Genomic DNA, 21,571 nt, shown 5'->3' with positions numbered 1-21,571 from the left:
GAAATGTAGACCTTTTTGTAGCCACTGCCTCCTGTAGGAGGCAAAGCCACAGCTGTGGTCGATGTGAGTGAATGTCTATATTATTGTATGATCGGTGCATCGTGAAACTCGACGAATTTTTTTTTTTCGAACAGAGCGCATTTAACCGTTTAAATCAGCAAATTATGAAGATTCGAAGATGTAACTTTTTCAGCTCTCACTGTGACACTACAAAAGACGATTAACATCTCAAAGTAACTTCCTAGTGGCATTCATTGACGCATCATTTAAATCTAAACTTTTCCTTGCAGAAATAACTCAACTGATGGAGGGAATTTTTTTCTCGGAAGAGACTTATGTCGAAAAAAGCCGCTGAATTTGCGAAGCGAGCAAAGCTGCGAAATACGATACTTGAGTTATTCAAGGAAAAGATTTAATCATTCAATTGTCCATTTAATTATTGTGAAAATGTCAATAAGTCAGTATATTCTTAAATTATCTTTCTCTCGTAAATATGTGGGACTTGGCAGGTTTTCTGTTTTTCTTGTGAGACAAATGTTCTGCAACGGCACCTGTCTAATTATACAACTCATAGCTCTTTTCAATGCTATTAAAAATTGTGCTCTATACCAGCAGCCACTAGTCTCCTACGCAGCCGTTGTTTGGTGGAGGGAGCGTTGCGTGACGAGCCCAAACAACGGCCGCGAAGGAGACTAAGCAGCCAGATGCAGCCTCTATTATTGCCGCGTCAAGTAATGTTCACCATCAATCAATTGCCCCTCACCTCACAAGCTTGCTTGTTCAGAAACTGGCATAACCCGTTTTTTAAAGGAAAGGTGTCACAGAAAATATATTTTTCTTTTACAAATACCCATAAGGAAACTTTAACTGCTTATCCACCCTTTCGCCTCTAAGATCTCGGTATCATTTCTCCTTAATGGTTTCACTATACTACCTTAATTTTAGCGATGAGAATTTGGTTTTAAAAAAAACATTTACTGTAACTGTTTTCCTTCTTCTCAACACCTTTCTGCTTGAAAATGTATCGACTTTAACGGAGAATTTACTACGTGATCACTCTTGGAAGTGGAAAGGTTCATTACATTTACGATGGCGTCTCATTATTTAAAGAAAGGATGACGAGTGATCTTATCAAGGGATCTGATCAAGGAGATTAATAATACACCACCATTTACTTCGACTGAAGACAATAAAAAACTGAACTGGCAACAAGTTTATTACTTTATTAAGCTATAAAAATTTACATACCATTCAACTAATACGAAAATAACATTCAATACGAAAATATTTTTCCATTACGCCAGTAAGACCAACTAGACTTTTTGGAATCATTTGAAATCACCTTGATTGTAATGGTATTAACAGCTACTGCAGAGCTTTCACCTTCTCGTTGAAACAAACGAAGTTTGATTCAATAGATTACACTGTCTTCGCTTTACTCGCGAAGACAAGGTATTGTGACAGGCCACAAAGGTATAACTTAGACTTTCTACAGATATATACGCTAAGATTTTGTAGAGGCCTTGAAATTATGCCGACTGAAGTTTAAGACAGTGCTAAAAGGGCCTAGACTGAAATATTTTGTAACATTTTACTAACGAAGACAACAACTACTCAGAAAATAGTGAAAATTTCCAAACAATGATTCCTGACACCAAACGCCAAGAGTTACCCCAAAATGAGTGAGGTAAAGAAGAATATGGAATAAAAGAGAACCACGTTGAAAAATTTAACAAGACGAAACTTAGATACTTCAGATACCCAAGTTGTTACATCATGTCAGGGGAGGCTATCATACCTCGCGCCAGTCCCCAGCAACTTACGACTTTTTGGTTCGATTTCTTAAATTTCGTTCCGAACTACACGTCAAATTGAACTACCTTTGTGAATTTCACTTGGAACTGTTTCTTTAAAATTAACAAGCAATTAAAATATCTAAATTACCGCTTTATTATTATCTATTAATAGTTAATCGTGGAGCTGTTCATAACTTTTCCACAACAAATTTCAACATTGAAGAAATTTCGAGGGAGGATTATTTAATTCATTAAGAATGAATCATCAAATTTCCGATAAAAATGCATTTGTAAAAGCACGGTAGTTTCGGTAAGACTTTTGAAATAGGTCTTTAAAACTACACTTGAATAACGAGCAACGCTTCACCGCTTATAAAAGAACTACTTCAACAACATCCCTGTCTCAAACGCATTCTATCCCGAGGTACTGCTTCTCTCCGAGACATAACTCCGTCGCCGAAGATCGACTAGACCCGAACGATCAACTTCGGAGACATTCGGCTTTTCTAGGTTACCACATTCGAGATTGAATTCATGGTGAGTGAGCAGGTATTTATAATCCCATAACAGCACATCTTTGGGAAAACCAGTAAAAATACGCGCATACAATCTCTTAGACAAAATGTTTATAAAATGTCCCTTAATGTCTGTACTGAATAATGTCAGTACTGAATAATGTCAGTTATTTGCCCAAATATCTACCATTGCTACTCAGCTTCATCATCCGTCATAACTTGAACTAAAGATTCCACAGCTTTATTAACATCTTTTGCAGTAGCAAACAAATGTCCAACGGGATCTGCACCTAAAAAAAAAAAAAAAAAAAATGGATGAATGATCACTTCTCATTAAGGCTACAAATGGCTGGACTTAAAGCATTTCAACGAAACGAAAAAGACTAGGTTTCTAAACTTCGTCGTTCAATGAAACGTTGCCTCATTTCAACAGCACTTTCCGATTGAATGTCGTAAAAAAAAAAAAAAAAACCCAAAGCAATCCCATCAAACAAATCATAGCAACAAAAGTTCACCAGAAACTAATGAGAACTCGAAGTAAAAACAAACAAACTGCTTAAAGCGCGGCAAAACAGGAGCAACCAAGTCGCGCTTGGTTTTAGTTTTGAAACTAATTGGTCGAGAAAGTGAGATGCGTTTTTTGGTCCAAAAAGGAGCGAAATAAAACAGAACCAAATCAATCTGGGATAACGTTCGACACCGGCAGCAGTGAAAATTGCTCTGATAGACGTGACGTGCCAAGTGCATGATCAATTTAATTTACTTGTCCAAGCACATAAATTGATGTATTTCTGTAAAGTAGTTCCCTTCTTCAACGAATAGGTCTGCGTTCTAAACCTGGTAGTAGATTAGCAGACTTCCTCTTTTACAAATTGTGGAACAAATAGTACATCATAACTGAAAATAATTGATGCAATTGTACAAATAGCACTCTGTGATACTATTACTTCCAAATTTATCTTTCAGTGTTACGAGTTAGAACGATAAATATTAGTATCAAGTCAGCTTCAGTGCAAGTGTGCATGACGTTTCATAGCTAGTGCGGGTGAATACAGAAGTGAAATAATTTGGTGACAGGCCTGCCGAAACGGCTCGTCACGCAACGTTCCTCCTTGTGACTTTGAGGAATTTTTCGTTGCGTCCCAAACCACGACCTTTTCGGGCAAAAACACAAACTTTTTAGCCTTGTGTCTAAAAAAAGAGTAGTAAATCGAAGAAATCTAAGCTCGCATTTAACCAGAGAAGTCATGTTACTGCATGAACATCTAAGCGAGGACCACAATGCCCTTTTTCGCTGCGGGCTGTTTCAGGGGCATTTTGATTTATTTTGATTTTGTGTTTATTGCGCCGAGTTTCGTTGTTAAATTCGGTAGCTTAAGATCTCTTACCAGAAGAGTCAACAGTCATGCAGGGTTAGATTCCACTGGTTAGGCTTCAGCAGACACTACACAAGAGTTAACAGCATTAGTCACTGAAATAAACAACAAACAACAAACCAAATGGTGCTTTACCGTGCCTGGATCCTCACTCACTTTTCTGATCACGAGGAAAAGAAGAACTTATTTGACTCATGACTTCCTTTAGAGCTGGATCCTCACTTCCCTTACTAGCAAAACCATTTTTCAGAGGTCCTGAGTTCGTCCCACCGGGTTCCGATTCGGAATCGCTATCATTCCCGCGGGATTTTCCCGATCGACCTGACTTGACCGGGGAATACGGACCGTCTCCTAGCGAGCTGACGGAGGAAGACGGAGTGGTTCGTTCGGAGGACTGGGCCCCGCTCTGTTTGTCTTGGCCGGGCTAAAAGAGAAATTAATTAACATAAGTATGAGATATTGAGGAGAAATGTTGGGAAATTGCTGGTTTGGGTCCAGTAACAATCATTTTCCTGCACCTGATCAAGAAGTTGTCTAAGTCGCTGCAACTGCGCCTCTAGCTGTCTGTTGTGGTCCTCCAACACTTGCATTCTCGCCTCCAGGCGACCTTTGTGCTGACGCAGAAGTTTAGCTTCTGCAAGCAACTCAGAATCTCTGTTCTGAGGTCCACCCGGAGAGGGCTCGCTATCAGATGGGAGGCTAGACTGATCTCTGATGGACTTGAGCCGTTCATATTCTTCTTGGAGGTCCCTTGAAAAACAAAGGAAACAAAAAAAAATTGAAAGCAATAAACTCGTTAATCATTTTTGGCGATAAAGAATTTTGGAAAAAAAAAGAACGAGCTCGTTTTCAAAAATTATCACAAATTGTTCACAAACCTGTTTTCTTCTTCCAGTTTAAGAAGCTCAGTTTCAAGATCTTCTTTTTCAACCGCATCCAAAGCCATTACAATCTGAGTTGGGCTTTTAGGCTACAAAAACAAGAGCAATTGTTATAATACATAAATAAAAGTTATCGCAACAAATTTCAAGAGCTTAAAAAAATTAAAATTAGGTCAAATATCAATGTACTTCTTACCGCCTCTGCTGTGTCACTCTTCAGGCTGTTAATGATGAAAAAAAAATACCGTTAATATAATGAAGAAAAAACAACTTAAACGGGCTACAATGGGAATAACTTGGTGTAATAATTTTCATTAAAAACTGGATCATTGGATAATGAAATTCAAGACTTTCTATTGGCTTAGCCATTATGGTATATGAGCCATATAATCTACAAATATGGTAAGCGTTCGCGTCATCTTAAAATTAAAAGGGAGCTAAAAATTTAGTAATATTTAATATTGAATTTAATGTTTTTAATAAAACAATTATTCCACGAGCGCTTGTTGGATATGAGATGATTATAGCCAACTTGGCGCTACGCGTCTCGTTGGCTATCTGTCATCTCATGTCCAACAAACGCTCGTGGAATAATTGTTAAATAATACTTTTAAAAAATAACTGAAACGAAGGAGCCATCTTATCTTAATTTGCTGCCAAGAGAAAACTCTTCTGTTAAGATTTCAAAATTCAGTGTAGTTCAAACAGCTTATGATCGGAGCGTTCCAGCGTAATGCCGTTTTCTTTAAGGTGTGGTGTAAAAGGCAGATTGTGGTAAAACGGGATTAGCTTGTACCTTTGGCAGTACTGTGCTATAAGCTGATGCTCTTCGTCCCTGAAAAATAACAATACAAGTTTACTCCTCATGAATTTCCTACCACCGGACGGCAAATCCAAGCAGATCAGCAGATTTATTAAAACCAAATCTCTTGGGAGTATTAACGCAAAAAGACAGAACTCGTGCAAAAGTCGTGCTTCTACATTACAAGACTTACAAATCGTGTGGATTATATTTTCCTCCTTCTGATTCTGCTTCGGCCAACCTGCAAGTAAAGGAGAAAGTTAAGGTACAACTCTTTAACCCCTACAAGTGACTAAAATCTCATTTCCCCTTACTATATCACCCCCCCTGAGTAACACATTAAGGTCACGAGAATTGAAGAAACGAACACCAACTAAGGAATCTCATAAACGTTGAATAAATTCTCCCAGTCAGCACCTTAGAAAATGTATAGAGAACAGTATGGAGAATATGCAGACTGAACAGTATGGAGAATATGCATACTGACGTCAGGGGGTAAAGGATTTATACTGCCTAGTATCCTTGTTTTGGTCTGCTTAAAAAAGTCTGATAAAGCTCCTGCTTTCCGAATGCGGAACGAGGAAAGGAAGTGGGGGATGGTCTCCCTGTATACAATCCCTTTGTGACTTCACTTCGTGAAGAAAGTGGATGTGGATAATTCACGCACCTGTGTGCAAACATGCCTAGTCTGTTGTGTACTTCATGATTAACATTTTGTTGAGGAGTCGGCATGGGTGGTCTGCAAAAGAGAAATAAAAGAAAGGAAAGTGATTATTAAAAGAGAGGGAGAAGAAGAAACAAACTAAAGGTATGCAACAATGAGGAAAATACAGAAGACGAACATAAAGTCTCTTCTCCATTCCTCTTGGAATACAAGGGATAATTTTGACTGGCCAACAAAAATATCTAATTTTTCTATTTACTGCGGGGTTTATCAAAACAAAATTTTGTAAACTTACGTCTCGAGATTTCCTCCTTCCATTACCGTCTGAATCGGTAAATAACCAAGTTTTCGTGGCGGTTTGTTCTTGTATCGCCTTTTCTTGAATTTGTTTCTAACCATGGCCAAGAAATCTAGTACATCCTCACCAGAGGTGGTCTTGATAAAAAAAAAACAATAACAATAGTATAATTAGATCTAGGGTAATTGCTTTTACCTAAGATCAGTTGCAACACTTAACTTTTAGCTCTTAATATAGTAAAATGTCAATCAAACTACGAACACCTACTTACCGACAGACAGTACTGATGCATTGGGTGAGTGAGACGATGATCATGGGAGACTCGGCCCGACCAGAAGCAGCTCTGATGAGGAATGACAAATATGATGGTTAGGAAACTAGAGAGGTTCATTTGCTGCCAACAGCTAGAAAAGCAATACTCTCCACATTCAATGGTTAATACCTGACATAAATCGTAGTTGAAGCACTTTAGACAACGGAACCTGCAACAAATACAAAACATTTTAAGAGGATATCTTTGTAATGCACTAAAGAAAGCACTGAGTCCAAATAAAGAAACAGAAGGGTGACCTTGAAGAAAATTCACCCACCTAAACCCAACAATAGGGTACTCTTTACAAATGCTGCACTTTGCTTTGTGTTTCACTATAAGAGGGGAAAAAAGAAAAAAAAGAACGTGAATGACAGAGAAAACCAGAAGCTTTTGCGTCTTTAAAACAGTAATCGCTTAACTTCTTTCAGCAAAATTACCAAAGGTATGAATGTAATAAAGAAATACTAGATCACAAAAGCAAATTTGAAGTGAAGTGCTTACCAGCCTCTGACGCGGCCAGTCTGTGAAGTGTTGGGAGCCAAACAATAGACTGAGGTTCCTCTGATAACCACGTCATAAACTCTGCACAGTCGATGGTCTTTTTTTCTCCTGCCTGCAGACAACAGACAGCAAAGATCAAATCAGTTCTAGACTATTGACTGATATTCTGTTTGAACTTATGACCAATAATAATAATAATATTATTAATAATAATAATAGTAATAATAATAATTTAATATTTATATTGCGCAAACTAACATGTGGATATGATCAAATGCGCATCACGACACTTTTCGGGGGACTTTGGCCGGACTGCATCAGCAGTTTACAAACAATCGAAGGAAACTTATTTGAAGATGCCCCCTTCCCCAAATTCCCAGTAAGCAGGTCAGACCACATCACAGTAATCTCGTGAGTGGGTTCTTTAACGTCCCCTGCCTAACCAAATTAACTAATTCATAGAAGCAAGAGACCAAAGATGTGGTGCTTGCCGAATTAAACTTAGCTCGACCGACATATCAGATTTAGAGCGTTCACTGGAGTAGTTATGGAATGGCACTCAGGAGGAAGAGATCATTTCAATCAGCGTATTTCGACTGGGTCTGGTAAAACAAAATGGCTAAAATGTTCCCCGATGCTAATCAGAAGAGAGGGATCGAAATATCACAAGGAAGGAGATGAGAGCTCAGAGTAAAATAAAACAACAAGAGGCGAATTGTTTTAGTGGTGCATCTGCTCGGCCGATAGGATGGGGCGTGTTTCCTGTTCCAATCCTAAAGGAACGTTCTGCCACACCAATGTATTTAGAGGGGAATTCGTCACGATAATGATATCACCATTTTCACACCGTCAGGTTCAGCGTTACAAGCTACGCAGAGTCTTAATCTCGCAGTGTTTATGACCTGATGTTAAGATTTTGCGACAATTTTATGATTCCAAATGATTAATTTAAAAAACTTTGAGTTTGGAACCTCTGAAGTGGCCTACCTTCGAGAAACAGCTTCTCACACTCGGTTCAATGTTACTGCCACCAAAAGCGGCGATCTCACCCAGTTGACGGGGAATCTGCAAAGCAAATGGGAATAAAATCTTGACATTAAGTAGATCTATCAGGTTAAGACACCATATCTTGATATAAGGTTCTGATAAAAAAAATTAGACCAGGAGAATGTCTTGTTCCCAATTAAATGCCCGTATTTAACGAGTAACAGCCCTGTTTTTGTCTCGATGTCAGGCTGTACAACATTCAGTAACGAAAACAGAGCTTCAATTCACCTGTAACGAGTCATGTAAGAGCAATCCAAGTTGCTTGTGGTCCATTAAGCCTTTTTCGTCCGTAACAAGCCGGTATAAATCTGAAAGAGACATCGAACTTTTTTTTTAACCTGGACCACGCAAGAAAATATTTAAGCATAACACAAAATCAAACCTTCAAATTCTTACATTTGTATTTGTCTTCTAAATGAGCTCTAGCCATTGTCACCAGACCAATTTTGAATGATAGAACACGAATTTTTCCGACTCGCCCGCTGAAAGAAGGAAACAGACTTAACTTTAAATGCCCTTGTGCAGAACGATGTTCTGAGAAGGAAACACACTTAAAATGCAATTAAAATTTCACAGACGAATATACTTTAAACCCTATATAACTCTGGAAAAATTGGCTTCAATACTTGCTGCCTCCCCTCCTCTCTCCTCCCTACCCCCTCGACTCGTCGGCGATGGGGGGGGGGGGAAAGAGGAGAACCCTAACTGGTGCTCCAGAGAGGTAATTATGTCTCGAGGAGCATGTAAAACTGTCTTGGCATTAGAAGTCGGCTAACATTACTCGAACTAAAACGATGATACTCGGCCTAAAGCCATTTCAGTCGCTAAGTTAAGCAATGTAACCATGCCAACAAACTGTAATTGAAATAGTTACCTGTCATAGACGTTAAGAAGCCAGTTAAGCGTCAGGTCAACACAGAACTCATTGCTGGTCATCGATAAATCCGCTGGCACCTCAATGTTCTCATATATAGTCGTCAATACCTTGACCATATCCGGGACACCGATTAAAGAATCGTTGGTAGATTGTTTCAGATGGTGCTGCTCAAAGGCTGATATCACATTGTTGAGGGTCACCAGGTCCACTGTTTAGAGAACAAATTGTCGAATTAATAAATACCTCAGGTCTGTTTATCAGAGCACAACCAATGTTTATCCACATTTTGAAATGCAATATATTTCATATATCAATGGTTGTTAAATCAAACTTGAAAACAATATTTTAAGCCCTTGCCATTTATCTTCACGTGTATAGCAAAAACAATAAGCTTACCTAGTTTCGAAAAGAATTCAGAGTATTTTCCTTTAATGTTATTTACGGATCGATAAAGGAAAAGTTCTGTTCTGTCTACAACTATTATGCGGGGAAAATAGCCCCCTTAAACGAGATAAATGGGAAAATTATAAAATAGGAACTTGAAAAACATTCAAAACTCAAGACAGAAAACAAGTGAAGATCAACTTACGACTAGTAGCCTTCTGAATACATCTGAGTTTCATGGCTGTTCTGTAAGCGCTGTACTTGATGTCGTTCAATTCCGCTGCAAAGAGAGGGAAACAAGAAAATTAAGCACAGTCATTCTAAAAGCAAATTTCTATCAACATCTAACCTCTTCTCCAAAAAGTGGGAAATTCGGAGGCTCAGTCGTTGGCCGTGTGGAATCCGTATCAAAAGTTACAAGGTTTGTCGTTCTTATTGCTCCTAGATAATGGAGTACTCACCGATTTGATGGTAAAGCTCGGTCATCTTTGGATGATCCCACTGTGTTGTTTCTGTCTTGTGGCTGTGACACAAGTTATAACGAGGAAATATTAATTATGAACACAGTGAAAAAGTAATTGTCAGTAACAGAACGTCTACTAGTACAAGCTAATAGTGCAGACTGAAACAACAAGCAAGCGGCAAATATCATAGTAGCCGAACAATTTTCAGCAGTGAAACGTGTTAACAGAAACAAAGCCAGGGAGAAATCGATGCTGTAAACAAGAAAGGCAAAACCTGCAAACTTACTTAATGTAGTAGGGAACCTTGTTCAGCGCTACCGCTCGTTCCCAGGGTGGTTCGACACTCGCTAATGACGAAAAGGAAAGTAAGTTATTCAGGTCAACAAACTGGCTGAAATTACTAGTACATAAAAGACATATTCCAGCTAAACAACGCTCAGCATTCTTACGCGAGCTGTGTCATGGCTGCCATTTTGCATTATTAAAGTAAAGGAAGGTCGGGGAAAAGAAATAAGCAAAATACACCAAGCGCCTTGGCAAACTGACGTTATTTTATGAACCTATCTGGTGTACACTAACAAAACGCCTGCAATATTGAGGAAATCCACAGACCTTGTAATCCTTGCACAGATGAAGTATCAAAGCTGGAGTAGGCTTCTTGCAGGGCGTGTTGTCTTTGTAGCAGTTGGATCTGTAATTGTTTCCATCTTCGGTACAGCTGGTCAATCCGGTTTTGAAGATTTGGTGACAGTGACACACCCTCTCTCCTCATTTCGCTCTCTGTGCTGCTGAGAGTCTCAAACATGTTCTGAAGAGATGCGATTTGTTCTTGGAGACTCTACAGGAGATAAAATAACTCGGATGAGTATAAGAAAACCCGGATGAGAAGAAGGTACTTCTGTTTTATATGGTCGCCAGAAAGCAATTCATAAATTGCTCGGAGAGTGGTGACTTTGTAATTGAAATAATCAATATTTCAACGCTTAAGAATTAGCAGAACACCTATATTCGAGCTTGACGTTGAGGCCAGGCATTGCCAAGAGTCTCACTTCATGATTTGAACTCCAGATGCCATCAAGAGTAGCAGTTCAATTTTAAAGGTTAAGTATCTCACTCAAAAAGAAGCTAAAGGTACCGATCAAGAAGTGCTGATCAGGACAAATTATTTTTTTAACTCAATAGACGATTAATATTGAGAAAGCCTTTAGGAAAGGTAAGTTTTTATACAAGGCTTTTGGAAAACAGTTGTGCTTGTACGGCGTCTAAAATAACATTGAAAAATGACATTTGGAACACAATACGGATAGTCAAGAGATCATCATCTTTTTAAATGTACTCCTTGATTATCACTACCTTGAGTTCATCCATCTGTTCGGAGAGCGAGTCAATGACGAGATCTTGAACTGGTGTCCAGTTCGATTTAGCTTGCTCGGCCTCAACCAACCGAACATCAATCTCTTCCATCTGGCCCTGGAAAAGCTGCAACTTCTGTTTAGAAAAATATTAAAATAAATAAACAAAAGGAATTCGCTGGAAAAGTGAGCATTACTCTTATCCAATTCCACATCACAACCTATAATAGGGCTGGGTCATGCCGAATGGGTACAGGTAGGAATAATTTCTTATTGTCAGATCCGCAAAATACAATATCAGTGTTCTACACGCAGCTTTAGGCGGTAGGATTGATTCTCTCAAACTCTGCACGTTTAATGCCTCATTCATGACAATTGGCTTGCTGATGTTACGTCACCATGTTAATTAGGACATGGTTTCGTTTGTTTTTAAAGTGGTCTACTAAGCATTCAGGCTACGAGTTCGAGAATTCTATCAGTGACGAGTCGATCAAAACTTAACAAAACAGGGTCATGTTTTATTGAATAATGATAAGCCACGTGCAGTTCACTTCTTTAACTCTACTCACTAGTTATCGCGGAATAGATAGCGAGTAGCATAGCCAATCAGACTGTGATAGAACGCTAGTAGATTTATACTAATTCTCATCCAACTCAGCTAAAACAACTGAGTTATAGATGCCGTTCTTAAAAAAAAAAAAAAACCTTGGATTGGATTATTCCACAATAATACTAAGCTTAGGCATAGAAGACAGAGGATAGAGTGAGGACAGGCTTACATCAAGAACTACTCAGACATTTACATCAAAAGGTGTTTTTGTATTTTCCGGAGCGCTCGATGAAGAGTTTTTTTCCTACACCTGTAAAACTCGAGTAAGATAATGTTAATTCCGATTTTCGATTAAAACTCAAGTTAACAAGTCTTGTCAAGGAAACACCAAACACGAAAGTTCGCTCATTACGATAAGTGCTAAATACCTAACGTCAATAGAAAAGACATCCCCTGTCGGAAGTTTCAACGAACATAATCAGTTTGGTAGTATCGTATAATAGATAAGACGCTTCAGTGATGTTCTACTTGCATAATAAGCCCGGGTTAAATATTTAAGTTTTAAAGTAGAACTCCTTTCTCTTGAATTTCTTTAAAAAACAAACACTGAGAGGTCTTACAGGATGTGCATAAAAACTATTACAAACCAAAACATCCATAAGTTAAATGAAATATGTTGCATTTGGCATCTCTCTCCCGCTCTCTCCCCCCCCCCCCCCCCTTTCTCGATCGCATAAAAATGGCAGGAACGTCTGCAGCATGTCATGAAGTAAAGCTAATAACTAAATAAATATTTCAACAATCCAAATCATTTCTGCAGACAGGAAATGTTTTCTCAACAGATAATTTATGTTCCAGTTTTATCAGCACATGTACTTCAGTTTCACAAGTACTTTAACCCGTAATTTGAGCAAACAAAAGTAGTTGCTTATCTAAAAAAGTTGAATAAAAACCTTGCAATAAATCTCCTTTGAATATAGACCCAAAAAATCCACAGGATGATAACTTGATAAGTAGGCGGATAATACGATTTTCATTTTTAAAGCGCAAGCGTGTACATCAAAGCGGAATTTCTTGTGTAAACAAGAGTTAGGCTATCTTAGGTTCAGAGCGGGTTTTAGTTGCTACTTTTAGATTATGCAAAAAAAAAAAAAAGAGAAGACAAATACTTCACGTGCACCTCTGCTAATGTAATCTATTGCATAACTTGCACTTATTGCAAAAAGATATACATCGGCGAAACGGGCAGAAGACTAGGTGACCGATTCCGAGAACACCTTCGAGACGTGGAAAGGAATGACAAGGACACATCTAAACCAGTCGCTAGACATTTTAATTTACCTAATCATTCTAAGCAACATATGGCAATCTGCGGTCTTTCCTTGCACTTAGGTGGCACGGAAAGCCGTAAAAATCTTGAACAAAAGCTCATCTTTCAAACCGGCAGTCTCAATCCCACAGGGATCAATGAACGCTTTTCATTCCACTAATTTACTCTTGTTTTTCTCGTTGCCATGCACCCACCAATAACGTAGCTCCATTTTCTGCCTTTAAAAGCACACACAACCCACAATTCCTCTATTCGCTCCGACGAAGGGCTAACGCTCGAAACGTCAGCTTTTGTAATCATTACGGTGGCCAATTTACCATTTCAACTTTGTTGATATATCCAAATTAAGACAAATAATGGAAGAGTTTTACTCTTCCCGACAGCAGACAGGGAATACAAATCACGCGTATTGTAGAAACAACTAAATTCAACTGGGAACTTTCCCAAAAGTAACGGGAACCGCCAGGAAATGATTCAAATGTTGATTAGTTACCAATGATCAAATTGCTTTTTAGTCAAGTGATTATCATGTAACCACTCCCTAAAACTTCCACACATTATCCAGCAACCAAGTAATACGAATACCCAAACTTATCAGGCAGAAGTTGATGTCTTGATCTCACACCAACTTCTTATAATTAACTTACAAGGAAATACGTATGATGCACGATCCTCGCAGTAGAGAGCGCTATTTATGCAATAGCGAAAATCAGACCTGAAAAAAATCAGGCCTGTACGGGATTCGAACCACTGACCTCTGCGATACTAGTGCAGCGCTCTAAGAATTGACCTAACAAGCCAACTGGGAGCAGGCCGTTAAGTTGATTCGTAATAAACCCGTGATGATAAATCAGATACAAAGAATATATGAAGTTCATATATTTTTTCTTTTTTTTTTTTTTTACAAGGAAATGTCTAGCAGCTAGAGGGGAGAATAAAAAATCAGATCTTAGGAGTTGGCGGGTTACCCACTTTGAGCATTTTAAAAAAGAGATGCTCTTTTTAATTAAAAAAACAAGATCTTCAAGAGATATCATATCAATTCGGTTCTCGCATATTGTTTCCGTGTTGTTGCGATCAAGCATCAATAACACTTGAACAAATTGACTCAACATTATTTTCCGTTACAAAAGGAAATCCTATGATGTTCATGAGATGGGTTTCACTTCTCTGAAACTCAACTAATGATCCTTTTTCCATTTAAAATCAGTACAGGTTATCAATTCTTCTGTTAGTAGAGGTAGTACTTCAAAAATTCATTTTCGATGCAAAATTCTACGCGACGAATCTAAATAAAATTGCGTGACCAAGGTCTTCGAGTTCCGTGTGTAAATATTTAACCTATATTGACTCTGAAAAAAATGAACTTGGCATACAACTTTACGTGGTATTTGCAAAAAAAAAGAATCAAATTTGAAATTAATAGGTTAACTCAACATGTGCATAATGGAGATAAATCAATTAACGAAACGATGGCGGACAAACGCACGGCTGTTTCAGCGGTAGAAACAAATCCACGACTTCTTACTATTTTGTATAAGAGCAAAAGCATAAGAATTAAATACCAAAACAAGTGTTAAATTTTTCTCCAGTACACATCTTATACAACATATTAATGGAGTTTAGTGTCCAATTACAGTTGAGCCGTGTGAAAGTGAGTGTTAAATACTGGATCATTGTTCAAAACCGCATAGGAAAGGTTCCCAACAATTCTTGCTTTCAGCTAATAATATCGAAAACGTCACTAAACCGGCGAATCATTCTTAGTTTCTTTTTTTTGGCTTGTTGTTGACGAAAGAAGGTGACTAAGCGTTTCCTTCTTCACTGACCAGCCCAGCTTCCATGAGATTGTGATCGGATTGCCATTAATACGGGTCGAAATTCGTTAAGTGTGGGAAATTCCTGAAATGTTATTGTCTTCTCAATACAAACTACACGGATAAAATGTTCGTCCCGGGAACTGGTCGTAAACTTAAGTGCGTGAAAACTTAAGGGTAAAAAATGAACCAATTTACGGGACAATTTACGCTAAATGACTGCAACATTTAACCTCGAAAAGAGGGCTAAACTGTGCGCGGAGGTCAAGATCCATTCACGTTTCCTGTTATGCGTAGAGATAAATTTCTATGTGATTTTTTGACGACCACAAAACGACGCATCACTCACCGAGGCGAAGGGAAAAAATTGATCAGCCGCTTAGCTCAGAACAAATACGAATTGCTCCAATGACAGATTATAGCAATGAACGACAGCTTCGCACCAGTAACCTCCATGAAAAACAACCATAAATTCATTACAGTACCACTAATTATCAGAATGAAATTTCAACTTAAGTTACCAACTGCTAAACTGTCTGCTAAACAACTGCGTCCAATAACCTTCATAAAGTGTTTAGCACTTACCATTTTGCCACAAAGTTACAAAGATCCTGGATATTTTACGATTTGATACGTATTTAATTTAAGTCAACACTGAGTGCAAGACTAATTGTGAAATATGAACCTGTATTGCTTGCTGATGCGATGGGCCGGATATGAGTGGTTTCCACGTGACCTATGTGCTCTAAACTCTTCCATTGAATCAAAGGTGTATCCGATGAAGAAAGATAAATAGTGCAAACAAGACAAAAATACCAGGACCGTTCTCTATTTGAAGTGCATCTTGATAGCTTTCATATTTCAATATAATTGTATAATAAGTTTAAAATAGATGTATACGACATACGATACCCTAGCTGAAGGAAGGTACGTTTAAGAGTCCAATTTAAAATCGAGTAGGTATTGTTTCGTAAGACACGCGAGAGCCGGACGAGAGAAACCTTCGCCAACCAAATTTTATAATTCCTTTCCTCCCTAACAGCCACGCTTTCCTCGCTGCCGTGGTTTATCTTGGAAACCCTCTTGCATTCGAGCACCATGCAATCTTCTCGTTCACCACCCTACCCTCTACAGTACTAGGCCACTGACGGTCGACCAGGGGCCCCCGTCGTTCAAAGGGCGGATAACGCTATCCAACTGATTAACCGCTATCCAGCGGAGACTGAAGTGGCAACAAAACGAACAGAGCTACCCACCCGATATTTATCCAGTCGATAGCGTTATTTATCCACCCATTGAACAACCGGTGCCTAAAAAAAAGTGCATTTTTTTTCTCCTTTTTTTTTTTTTATTCACTCATCTCTCGCGATATTTTAGACGCATTTGCACCGATAAAGATTGCCCCACACTACGAAATGGCGTATATTTCCGAGCCAAATTTCGCAAGAAGTATCAAATCTAGAACGATGGCACAATTGACCAACGCTTGGACTTAAAGGAACACATCTCTTTCCTGTTACCTTAAAGACTACTTACCCTTAGGACTTCATCGATCCACTGCTGCCAATCCTCTGATCGCCGGCACAACATTGACCAGCGTTCACTGACCGTGTCGATCTGACGTTTAAGATTCTGTGCAATGCGCACCCGTGGTGAATCTTTTGGTTCGTCAGCGGCTCGGTCAGTTTTATATTCTTCTAAAACCCTTCGGCTGTCGTCCAGAGCGCGATCGACAACCAGACGCCTCACATTTAGTTTGCCCTTGAAAGCCTACAAGTGGAGGAGACCACAAAGTTTTACAATCATAATTCTTTCAGCTAATTAACACTCCTTACTAGCCACTCATTAAGCAATTCATCTTATCTAACGCAAGCAATATTTTTTCCAAATTTGAGATGCAGCAGAAAAAATTGAATCAGTTACAAAGAATTTACGAGGACTGTTCCTTGAAATTTCAATCTTGTCCGAAAGAGAGAGACTGCTGGACATAAGCGCTCCAAACCAAAACTACACGTTTTGAAAACCTTGTTACACATAAGCAATATTTCAACAACCCAAAAATGGAAGCAATTGGTTTAATTTTGAGGGCTCAACGATCTATTTTTAGGTCAAATTCTTTTATTAGACAGAAATCGTTACTTGGTGCATCTCGTTCTGGTTGCGCACGCTTTCCACGTCTCCTCCTATTGGCTGTTGAAGAGTCAGCTCCTGATCAGCACGTGCAATCCAATCGATTATCTCCTGAAGATCCATCAATAACTGACGCCACTCGGTACTAGTGTCCTCCAGCCGATCTCGGATGTCCAGCGTACGAACATTGAGTGACTGCCATCTTTCAATGATGAAGGGGAAAAAACAAAATAAAATCAATTAAGACGCTCCGCAAAACGTGAACACCACCACAAAGTCGAATACGATATCTCTCAAAAGAAGGGATGTGATTGGCACCTGTCATTCATATCATCAAGCTTGGCTTGAACAGCGGTTAGCACGTCCCCAGGCTCCATCTCGGCCATAATCAGCTGGCCATTTTCGTTCAGCGAAGCAAACATTTCTTGATGTCCATTGATGTCATCTTCAAGGAACTAAAACAATGATAAAACAATCGAAACACTCCGAACATTACAAACTGTCTGAAAATAACCTTAGTAAAGTGCCCTTGTAGGATAGTTCGTTTAGGAATTTCGCGTACTTTTTGATAGAAACGATTGGTTACAATGTTAACTGGAAGGGGCAATAGTTCATTTTCTCCTCTCCACAAATAATCGCTTTTGTGGAATTGTTCGGGTGAACACAGAGATGCACGTGTCCTGATTGGTCGAAGACTACGTCAGATCTTGTGATATCCACCCCATGCAAAATAATTAAAGACAGTTTAAGAAAATGAAGTCGCTCTGAGAATGAACCAAGTTTTTGCGTTAACATGATTATTCGCCCCAGGCTCAGCGAATACTGTCGAATTACTCGTCGATATGATTATTATCACCACATAGAGGCGCTACAAATTTATCAGAGGCATTGCAACGTGTCACCCTAAATTAACATGGTGTATTATCTTTATTGTCATTAGTAGTTCGCCTTCGACACAGTACTCTCAAATAATACACACGTAATATTCTCTAACACTAACGGCGCATTCCCTCTCACGACTAATTTACTGTTTATCACACGTCAACAAAATTGAAATTGAGTGTGCTGCAATGCAGCAAACTGGAGACCTACTTTCAATTCCTTCCTGAGTGCATCCATGTCTTGCTGCTCCTCGGTACTTGTTGCTTCCACTGCGCTATCTAACTCCGCTACTTTAGACTCAGCTGACGTCAGCCATGTTAGTGCATTGATCATGTCCTCGTGGAATCGCACCATGCGGTCAAAGGCTTCCTTCAGATGTTTCTTACGAGAGTCAGATCTGAAGTAATAAAAAGCACCCATATAAATACGACAACGACAAAATCTGCTACGTAATAGCCAAACGCGCAGACAACAACGGCCAAAACACAAAAGGGTCCGACAGATTGTCCCATGTTAAGCGCAGTTTGATCTGGTCGCACTCTTACTTTAAAATCAGCTGAATTAGTTTTTCAAAGAGGGAAATTTAAGGCGCGCACCATGCCTTTATACTTATCAGCATCTACCCAATGGGTTAGCGACTGTAAAATAAAAGATTACCTCTCAAACAAGCAACTCCAACAACGCATGATGAATAGACGATCTCAGAATTATTCTCTTACATGTACCTAACGCAATTTTGTTTCTCAGTTCCGCTAAAACGTCTCCTACAAATTGTGTAAAGATGCGCCCAAGAGTACGCTAAGACAAACTATTTCAAAAGCACGCCAATTTAAAAATTAAAGTGGTCAGACATAGCAGCTGTTAGATTCTTTACTACTTTCGTTACATCATATCAAAAGGGAGTTCGATTCTTCTTTCTTAAATATGCGTTTCAAAATAAAATGGGCGTGATATGCACCACTTTTCACTCTACCTAAATTAAAAGATCAGCACAGGATCCTTCACACCGTACAAGATTTTTAGAAATCACATGAAATACTTCACAAAAAAATTATATCTGATCTCGGAAGTACGGTATTTATTAAGAATTTCAATTTTAAATCAGCTAATTAGCATCATATCTGTTATTATTTACTTTCCTAAGAGAAGAACTCAATAGGTGGTCTAATCGTTCAGTCAATAATTAGTCTTTGCTTTGTTCAAAGAAATTTGCACGAGTACCAAAGAGATTTCTTAAAACTACAGCTTTCAGAAAAAGACATGCATTGCGATCAACCCGAAAAATTTAGACGTTGACAAAACCGGCATAATACCTTGATGTTAATTTCTTGTGAAACCAGGACTTCTCAATCTAAAGTTAACAAATATATGCATTTATAGCCCAATTCAATATCTTTCCACCACAAAAAAATTCTCCGATATAGATCACATCAATCTGAATTGGTACAAGTGTCGAATGATAAAAATTTTTTTAAGTTCTTTTTTTTTTTCAGATCTGTTTTCTATTGTTTGGAAAACCATCTCATAACCAAAAAAACACGCGACTCCTAGCCCAAAGATCACAACGTAACGTTACAAGAAATAAACTGAAGAAAATTTGAGCGAAGGACGACATCGTAAAAAAAAAAAAAGAAAAAAAAAAAGTCATTATGGTATTTGTATTGTTTTGTGTTCAATCATATTGTTGTAAACATTTCCAGCGATGATAGAAAGGAAAGGCACAGCAACAAGAAAAGGAGTTATACCAGCGTTATGTTACGACTAAACTTGAGTAACACGCAAGCGGGCACAAATCTTGACTCTTTGTAAAACACATACAGATAGTCTGGAAAGTCAAATAACAGCCCGAAACTGAACACAACTTTTTTGAATTGACTTAAAGTATAAAATGAGGTTCGTCGCAAGTTAAATAATAGGCGTTAGTTACACTTATAGGCTTCATCGTTAATTAATATTTTGTGATTATTCCACAGATGTATGATCAAAAGCTGTCGCGAAATACACAGTTCTCTTTAGACAAAAGTAAATTACAATCTTCACTGTTCCTACCTATTGGTAATCTTACTCCATCTCTCATTAACCTCAGACATGGAATTTTTCAGTTCTCCCGATTCGTAATGAGGGAATTCTTGTACCAAGTGTTCACCGCACTGATTCACAGCAGTGATACTGCCGCGCCAGTTTTCGACATCATCTTCAAACTCCTGTGTAAATTCAGAGGAAGTTATTATGAGGTGAGGCAAGAAGGGTACATGCGTTAAGGAATTATCCAGTCGTGTACTGCCAAGTGTTCCTCGAAAGGAAATGATTGAGTTACATTCAATCATTTCATTTTCAATCATTTTCATTCTTTCAATTCCCCTTCAATTCAGATTTCTTGGATATTTCAATTAAATAAGAAGATCCTATTGTGCGGCCTGTCTGGCAATTTGAACGAGTTAATTGAGTATCCTACATCACAACTAGAAGGTCTGTGGCTTTCCTTAATTCTTACAGGGAAATCATCCTTTACATTTGTGACCTATAATCAACAAATGTCTTTTACTGTTCAATTATACCTCACTGACCTTATGTTTGTCGATTTGTTCTTCCAGTTCGCTGACCGTGTAGCCGTACACGTTCTCGTCTTTTTCTAGATAAGCTTCGGCTTTCCTGATCCACTCTAGTAGCTCTTCCCGAAGTTCCACGAATCTCTTCCATTCCTCGATCAAGTAATCGATTTGACCTCGCCAGACGCTCGAATTGTCCGCGATAGTCTCCCAATGACCCTTCAATTTGCTGACCTATACAAACGTCCAAATAAGGTCACACAGTTAGACTGGTTCATCTCTTGAATATTTGAAGTAAAGGCACATGAGATTTGTGAGGCTGAATTAAGCTCAACTAATTCAGAACTTTCTAACTAAGGAAAGTTCAATGGCTCGAGATATTTGGGCAATCCGTGTCATGTTCTCACGCGACTCACTTTGCTGTCGATCAAAAACTTGTCTTCCTCAGTCTGCGCATCATCAGCAAGACTTTGACCCATTTCAGCAATTTCGTCCAACAAATGCTGTTTGGTCTTAAGCTGTTCGTCTATGGACTAAAACAATAAAAATTTACGCGCATTAAACTTATTTCCTGAAAAAGGCTTACAGTGACAACGAGCTCTTGAGTTGGTTTCACTTCCTAATACAAACTTCAATGCAGAAGAAATTGAACAAAAAATTCACTAGGCTTCACTCATGTCAGCGATGATCTTTTTCAATTTTTTTTTCCTTGTCCAATTCCTCCCCTTTATAACCTCATAACAAGCGAGACCTGCTTGGGCTCTTGAACGAAGGAGAAGGAAAAAGAAGAAAAGCCAGTGAGTCTTAAAATACCTTTTGTTTCTCCAAAAGTCCTTCCATGTCTTCAGAATCTCCCAGGACTATCTTCTCTGTTTTCATCATCTCTGATAATGTATCGAGCCAGTCATGAAGTTCCAACACTGCTTTATCGAACTTCGGCCATGGAGATGCTCGCTCTTCAAATGAAAATAAAAGACAAAGTAAATAGTTTTCATCTGAGCAACTGCAACGTTGAGAACCCCTTTAAAAAATGATACTGAACT

General features: G+C 38.6%; 1 protein-coding gene across 4 annotated transcripts in view; it reads right to left on the bottom strand.

The window, feature by feature from the left end:
• Positions 1-1,203: 1,203 nt before the first annotated feature.
• LOC111323685 (dystrophin) overlaps positions 1,204-21,571 on the bottom strand; it is a 60,081-nt gene continuing 39,713 nt past the window's right edge. For 2 of the 4 annotated variants that reach the window (XM_088729964.1, XM_088729967.1), the window contains 30 exons: positions 21,342-21,484; positions 20,945-21,061; positions 20,547-20,762; positions 20,029-20,183; positions 18,190-18,376; positions 17,416-17,552; positions 17,107-17,299; positions 16,504-16,737; positions 11,272-11,406; positions 10,531-10,756; positions 10,205-10,265; positions 9,916-9,977; positions 9,660-9,734; positions 9,068-9,278; positions 8,590-8,675; positions 8,422-8,501; positions 8,134-8,211; positions 7,147-7,258; positions 6,923-6,977; positions 6,775-6,814; positions 6,604-6,675; positions 6,330-6,469; positions 6,038-6,109; positions 5,564-5,611; positions 5,365-5,403; positions 4,765-4,789; positions 4,566-4,657; positions 4,206-4,437; positions 3,844-4,111; positions 1,204-2,601 (listed from right to left, as the gene is read on the bottom strand). In XM_088729964.1, the coding sequence (XP_088586090.1) occupies positions 2,504-2,601; positions 3,844-4,111; positions 4,206-4,437; positions 4,566-4,657; positions 4,765-4,789; positions 5,365-5,403; positions 5,564-5,611; positions 6,038-6,109; positions 6,330-6,469; positions 6,604-6,675; positions 6,775-6,814; positions 6,923-6,977; positions 7,147-7,258; positions 8,134-8,211; positions 8,422-8,501; positions 8,590-8,675; positions 9,068-9,278; positions 9,660-9,734; positions 9,916-9,977; positions 10,205-10,265; positions 10,531-10,756; positions 11,272-11,406; positions 16,504-16,737; positions 17,107-17,299; positions 17,416-17,552; positions 18,190-18,376; positions 20,029-20,183; positions 20,547-20,762; positions 20,945-21,061; positions 21,342-21,484 (3,689 nt within the window). In that variant the 3' untranslated portion in view covers positions 1,204-2,503. Of the gene's footprint in view, positions 2,602-3,699; positions 3,756-3,822; positions 4,112-4,205; positions 4,438-4,565; positions 4,658-4,764; positions 4,790-5,364; positions 5,404-5,563; positions 5,612-6,037; positions 6,110-6,329; positions 6,470-6,603; positions 6,676-6,774; positions 6,815-6,922; positions 6,978-7,146; positions 7,259-8,133; positions 8,212-8,421; positions 8,502-8,589; positions 8,676-9,067; positions 9,279-9,659; positions 9,735-9,915; positions 9,978-10,204; positions 10,266-10,530; positions 10,757-11,271; positions 11,407-16,503; positions 16,738-17,106; positions 17,300-17,415; positions 17,553-18,189; positions 18,377-20,028; positions 20,184-20,546; positions 20,763-20,944; positions 21,062-21,341; positions 21,485-21,571 lie in introns of all 4 variants that reach the window. The other 2 variants (XM_088729965.1, XM_088729966.1) reach the window with 2 other exon arrangements.

This window comes from Stylophora pistillata, chromosome 8 (assembly GCF_964205215.1).
Source record: "Stylophora pistillata chromosome 8, jaStyPist1.2, whole genome shotgun sequence".
Taxonomy (NCBI): Eukaryota; Metazoa; Cnidaria; class Anthozoa; order Scleractinia; family Pocilloporidae; genus Stylophora; species Stylophora pistillata.
This window is presented reverse-complemented; position numbering and strand designations above follow the sequence as displayed.